We start from the raw sequence: 7,171 nt of genomic DNA on the forward strand, positions 1-7,171 counted from the left end.
AAAATAATGAACAGCGACCGATACAAGAAAATAATAGCAGAAAAAAAGGCGAGCACTGTTAAACAAGAGTTTTCTTTCAAAAATGACTTGCATCCTTTTAATAGTTCCAAAAATGCAATGAATAGTTATATTTTATCTTATAAACATCGTTGAACAGCCGACCAGATTTTGAGTTTATGTTCAATTCCATTGCCTTGTAATTTTGAACCCAAACTAAAAGAAAAGGGAAATTCTGGATCACGTTTTGGGAGAAATTTGCCTTTGTAGAGGACTATTTGATGGAACTAATCCGCATTTGCTTTGTATGGAAAGGATAACCACAAGACTTCCCACGGTTAGCTCGACAGCAAAAGGACTCTAACCCATGGGACTACAACTGAGTATATTTTCGTCAGCACTGTGGTCGGTGCGAGCCGTGTGCGGAATTCGTATCGACCAGTCATCGCTTGGATTTGAACCCGTGTCACTTCATTGGGAGGCAAGTGCTCTATCCCCTGAGCCACCATGGCTAAAGACGTAGGCTAACGGCACGCGGTGTTCCCAGGTTCTCACCTTCTTAACTACAAATGTTCAACTCAGTAGCATATCCTGAAGGCAAGGGAGCTTCTTGATCAAGCATTGTGACTAGCTAGTCTTCGTGGAGGACTTTAAAACGAAATTAACCCGCATTTACGTTACATGAAGAAGAAAACCTCGAAAACCTCTCACGGTTAGTCATTACGGTAACCTCTCATGGTCTAAGGAGATTCTTACCCATGATTCGTCTGAGGATATTTTACGTCAGCTTAGTGGTCGGGGCGAGCTGGGTGCAGAATTCGCATCGACCAGCCATTTCTGGGATTCGAACCTGGTTCACCTAATTGGAAAGCGAGGGCTCTATCACTTAACGCTTTGCTCAAACACTCTGCATCTTTATCTGAAAGAGAAACTATGGGTGTTTTCAGGCGAAATGCTCGTAAAAATGAATTGTGGAGCGAAAAATATTTTATTTTGTTCTTTGATTCAAGTATGGATTAGAGATAAAGAAATAGTCAAAAACTCTAAAAACCTTTTATGCTAACAGGAATAAAATTGGTTCTTAAGTAAAAGAGAGAAAATATCGAATGTTTACTAAATACTAATTGAATTAATGTTCCCAGAGCGAGTAAACTGTTTCCCCCCCTTCAAACTATGTGTTTAATTAATGCGCTCACTACCATTTGTTTCTATTGAGATAAATAATAGTATGAGCCAGGGTTGAGTTTTTGCTATAACAACCGTCACAAATAAATTTAAACTGTTGCAAACGTTGGGTATTAGTTGTGATTATAATATGAAATTTTTATAATAGATTTATAACATTAGTTAGCACTAAAAAATATAAATATATGCTAGTATACAATCGGACCTCTATTTAACGAAGTCACTAAATCCTGATAAAAAGTTCGCTATATGGATAATTCGTTTAATAGAAAATCTCCCTTTGGAATACTTAAATAACACAAAACAGGTTTTAAATTTATAAACACTAGACATAATTGAAATAGCAATTGATACACCTTACTCTTGTAAATTATCTGCTATCGAATTGTTTCAAATGATTTTGACATTTCATCATATGGCGGTATGGTGATTTCTTCATCATATCTGTCTTCATCTTTTTCGACTCCCTCACAATTTATTGCTGTATTGTTTTTATTTTTTACATACTGTCCAAAAAATCCGATTCAGTTAATGTTTCTGTGGTTGCAGCTTCAGAATCAATGAAAATAAAATCATTAATCAGTACATCATCGTTAATTTCGTGGTTCTCCCTTAGCTGTACCCACATTTTTTTAAGTTCTTCTAAAGCAATATCATTCTGGTCCTCCGCATTTTCCACTGACTAAGAATAAAGCTTTAGCAAAGCTGTTACGAATAATATGATGTGTAACATCATCATAGAAATTTCTATTTTGCTTTTTCGTAAATTGATTTTTTGCATGGATTCCTGTATGACATGCAAACTGAAAAGGGTAGAGATTTTGCTGGTTTCTCTAAAAGTTAAGTTCATTCCTCCCATAAAATGCATTAACAAGTTTGAAATCTTCTGAAATATTTTAGGAAATAAGGAAAGTGCCTCTCAAAGAAAAGTTCGTTGAATAGAAAATTCGCTTCTCTATTTGGAAGTTATTTTACGAAGAAATTTCCAAAATGTTCTTGGTTCCTCGAAAAAAAAATAAAGTTCTTTAAATAGAAGTTCCTCGAAAGTTCGTTAAATAGAAGTCCAACTGTATAATTATTAATCTGTAATTAACAATAATTTTATTCAGCTAGAAATTATAGTTTTAAACAGAAGAAACAAACAAAATTTTCTTCTTTCTTTACCTTAACATTATTTCATTCGAAAATTTTCCTTTACCCTTAGAAATTTGAAATAAACTCATTGGAATTTTATTTCAATTTTTCAAATGCGTGTATTTTATTTCTTTGTTATAATTTGCAATTTTTTTTTCGTTAACTGTGAAATCGTGACAAAACTGTATTAAATTCAAAGTATAAAATAGGATTATTTTATTAAGGGAGTAGACCAAAAGTAATAGTTATAAAAGCAAAGTTTTCAGTTAATAAAATAACTAGGGATTTTGCACGATTTGCCCTTTTAGTTTTAAATAAATTTTTCAATATTACCTTGTTTTTTTACGTAAGAGATCGATTGATGGCATAAATGATTCATAGTATTTTAACTAATTTTGTTTACATTGTTAGCAATTACTTTGGTAATGTTAGTGCAATTATATCTCTAACAACTTACGTTGGCGCAATAATCGTAAACGGCAACATAACTACAACATCTATGCCACCGATTTGATTGAGTCTGTGAAATAATTATGGTTTTAAATAGCAAATTTTTAGTGAATTGAACGACGTACTTAAAATGAACCATTTTATTCTAATTACGCTTTGTCATTTGTTTTGTTCTTCTGATTTAAATTTCTAATTTTATCGTGATTATCTCACACGTCTTGTAAGCAGTGCATTCACTATTTGGAATGCTAATCTGTGCGAACAAAATAATTTCGTTTCATTTTAGATTACCCTTTCTTTGTTCGCTATCTATATTTTGCGTGCCTGTTTAAGATAACTGTTCTTCTCTGTATGCGATAACTTTCCTCTTAAACAATAGAAGTGACGAAATTTTGACATAGCCCTTTTTTGCTATTTTCCGCCAGAGTCGATACTTTTTTCGATTTGTTAAAAAATTAATAATTTTAATCCAAGGAAAATTATTTTGAAATTCAAAGGTGATTAAATCGTGGTACCTTCAGCTCACGTAAAAGCTGCTTTTGTGGGATTAATTTCATGTTTAATTGTAATTAATATGGCATCGTGTTCTCCCGAAAAGCTAAGAACTATGAGCGCAGTGGAAACCAATGAACCGCCAGAGCCCGTTTCGAGCTATGGCTATGGGAAAATATATCTGGCCTGTATATCGGCTCACTTATTCATTTTGACCATGGGTATGACCGTATCGTACACTGCCCCAGCAACTATGGATATGAGAAAACCGGGAAGTCGTATGCAGCATATAACGGAAGACGATATAACTTGGATGGGTAGCTTGACATTGCTTGGAGGAATTCCTGCTAATGCCTTGGGCGGTAAGTCTATTATTATATTAATGTATTAATGTATATTTTTATAACTATTTGCATTTAAGTTGCAAATCAAATATTTAACTTATGCTGTATAGTGCTATAATGATGTATATATGCATTAATTTATATTTCTTCTGTAGAGAAAAAAAATTATATTTCAATGTTTCCTTTTTTCACTTCCCTGGGTAAATATCTTCAACATTTAAAGCTTAAGTTAACAAAGCTCACAATAAGTTATTTTACCGCTTTCAGAATTGTTGGAACATTTTGAGCAAATAATATAAATTCAAGGAGAATATATAAGTGAAATATAATTTATATAGTCTACGGTTAAAAGTGATTGAACATTAATAAAATATTTTTGTATTGACGATTTGCATTTTCTATCAAAATTGAAAAGATAATTCGGTGGAGACAATATGTATTTTTTTTTAAAAAATGAACTATTGTTTATTTTATTCACGAAAAAAAAATTAATTTTCAGTCAACAATAAGGTGAATATGTTTTTTTATTTTTATTTTTTGCTGTTTTATTACATTTTAATTGAGGAAATTTCACTTATAAGAGAAAATCATTTTTGATTTAGACTAGTCCATAAATTAATTAAAGAATTTTGAATCAATAATTATAAAGGAAGATAGATTATATTTAAAATAATAATTATATGTTCTATTTTTGTAATTAATCAACCTGTAAGCATATATTTTCTCAAAATAAAAATTGTTTATAATCAACATGAAATTAATACTAACAAATAATGTAAAAAAATTAAAATAAGTCTTATTTTTTGGTATATATTCTTCATTTATTTCCTGTTTTAGAAATTTAAGCTGCGTTTAGCTATTATTTTTTAAAATTTTAATTTTTATACGTTACGAACAATTTAAATTTTTTTGTTATTTTGTTATTTTGAAAGGCAAATTGAATTGAAGTTACTGCTGATATGTGGAATTTTTCTGTAATTGTTGTAAAATTTTATTCTATTCAAATTTTATAATTAGACTTTTTACAGCGTGTAAGACCAGTTTTACATGTGCAAGACCAGTTTTAGAATTAAACAATGAGACAAAATGAAATAAAGAGTCTTTTCTCAAAATGTAATAGTTTTTTTTTTTTGGTGCATATGTATTATCTTAATCACCAAATGATAATCGCAGCGAATCGATAGTTGTAATTTTATTGCAAGTATTGCTTCAATTTTTTACATCTTATGTTTAAAATATAGTAAAATGTAATCATTTAAAAATTTAAAAAAATATTATAAACATTAATAATAATTAATTGCATATTTCTTTGGGTTTTCATATATATCATTCATTCAATGTAATTTTTTATGAGTTTGGTTTCTAGAATTAGGTTTTTCCTCTAAAAGATTCAAAAATTAAAATATGAATAATTTTTAAACAGAAAAAAATTATATTCTATTTCGGAAGTTTAATTTCCAGAGTATTATATTTGGTTAAGTTATTAAGTCACCAAAAGAAAAGTGGGAAAAGTTGAAACAAACTGAAATTTTAAAATACATAAGTATAATAATTGATTGTATATTTTAATATTTTGAAAGTTTACAATTAACTGAGATGTTTTCATCTTACTACACGTGTTTCATTGGATCATTCATTTTTTATTTATTTATTTTCAGGTTATTTTGCACATAGGTATGGGAGAAAAACTGCCTTGATGTTAACTTCCATTTTGTTTACATCAAGCTGGCTTATGATTGCCTATTCATCATCTGTTGCATGGATCTGTGCAGGAAGAATAATCTCAGGGTTTTGCACTGGATTGTACGTTGTTGCAATTCCAGCGTATGTTGCCGAAATAGCTCCCCAAGACATACGGGGCATGCTCTCATCCGGTTTACCGTTTTTCAATAATCTTGGAATTCTTTTAGTAATGAGCCTCGGACTTGTTTTAAGATGGTCATGGCTGGCTATTAGTGTAGTCATCCTGACTGTATTCTCTGCTTTCATGATGGCATTCATGCCAGAATCTCCCGTGTGGTTGGTCAGAGAGTCAAGATTGTATGAAGCAGCAAATGGGCTGAAATTCCTCCATGGTAAACGTTCCAACTACAATGCGGAAATTGAAAAGATTATGGAGGTTATTCGCTCTGAGAAACAGAACAAGCCACTTACTTTGCAGGACTTCAGAAACCCTATTCTTTATAAACCACTTTTGATTTCTATAGCTTTGTTCTTTTTTCTCTCAACCTCTGGATTTGGACCAATCATAACGTACACTGTCGAAATCTTCCAAAGAGCTGGTAGTACAATCGATCCCAATCTTGCTGCTACAATTTTAGCAGCTGTGCAAATCTTCGCGAGTGTCGCGTGTGGTGTTGTCATCGATAATTTCGGTCGTAGAAAGCTGTACATATTGTCTGGTGCTGGGACATCATGTATGCTAATTTGTCTGGGTATTTATAGCTATATACTGGAGTATCATCCCGTGAGAAATAGTGTAATGGGCTATGTTCCAATACTGTGTTTTTCTGCTTACTTATTCATATTTACCTTTGGAATTGGTTCAATTCCGTTTGTGATGATACCTGAAATGATTTCTGTGCAGTACCGAAGCACTGTGCTTTCCATCTCAACTGTTTGTCTTTCTATATTTGGATTCGCTGTTAGCAAATCTTTTGATAGCTTAAGGGATGTTTTGGGTGATTACGGCATGTATTGGTTTTTCGCATCCTTTACTTTCCTTAGTGTTGTTTTCAGTTACTTTGCACTACCCGAAACAAAGCAATTATCATTCGAAGAGATTAGTAGATCTTTTTTAAAATCTCATAAATGATCGTTACATTATGTTTTTCATTCCATTGTGCATTTTTTCAAATAATTTTTTTTCTTTTCATAATATGCTGTGTTTTTTTTTAAGTAAAAATATCTCATATTACTAAGAAATTAACAAATATTCATTAACTTGTATCATTGTTCCCTTTGTGTTTTTCATATCGTTGTATATTTTTTGTGAATTTTCAATCCGTTTTGGGTCATATTAATGTATAAAGTAGTTTTTCATAATAAAATTTTTTTTCCTCATTTATTTGCAAGTGCATATTCATGCGTTCAGTTATTTGTTTTGCAATTTTATAAAATTTTAGGTCACTAGTTTTATTAATAAAGCAGCTAGGGGTTAATTTGAAGCCTTACAAAATAATGGCGCTAATGAAAAGGCATGATGAAAGTCGTTATCAAAATGTTTGCTTATAAAATGGGGTTAGTGCTTAATTTTCTAAGACGTGACAAACGAAATGAACTTTATATAAATGACAAGCATATTTGTAAAGGAAAATATGAAAAAAAAAGTTTTAAAAAATAGAACTAACTAGATTTGTTGCTGCTTGTTTGAATTCGAAGCTTTTAATGTTGAACTTTAAGTTAATTTTTTTTCCCTCTGAGTTCTTAGTTAATAATAAAAAATCTTTAAGGTTCATAAAAAGAAATATCATAACGACTGAGTGTTACTTTTTGGAATTTCAATCAACTTCCTGATTTGATGAATAATCACGTAATTTGATATATGGCAATAAAACTCTCATAAAATA

General features: G+C 30.8%; 2 protein-coding genes across 2 annotated transcripts in view; both read left to right on the plus strand.

Moving 5' to 3' along the window:
* hwt (SH2 domain-containing adapter heavyweight) overlaps window positions 1-7,171 on the plus strand; it is a 351,568-nt gene that overhangs the window by 200,643 nt on the left and 143,754 nt on the right. The window lies entirely within an intron of this gene.
* LOC107452282 (facilitated trehalose transporter Tret1) lies at window positions 120-6,665 on the plus strand. Its single transcript, XM_016068642.5, has 2 exons — window positions 120-3,620; window positions 5,261-6,665. Exons 1-2 carry the CDS (start codon window positions 3,341-3,343, stop codon window positions 6,415-6,417), a joined length of 1,437 nt encoding a protein of 478 aa, XP_015924128.2. The 5' UTR covers window positions 120-3,340; the 3' UTR covers window positions 6,418-6,665.

Source organism: Parasteatoda tepidariorum, chromosome 7, assembly GCF_982258835.1.
Source record: "Parasteatoda tepidariorum strain Cologne lab strain chromosome 7, Ptep-v5.0, whole genome shotgun sequence".
NCBI classification, from domain to species: Eukaryota; Metazoa; Arthropoda; class Arachnida; order Araneae; family Theridiidae; genus Parasteatoda; species Parasteatoda tepidariorum.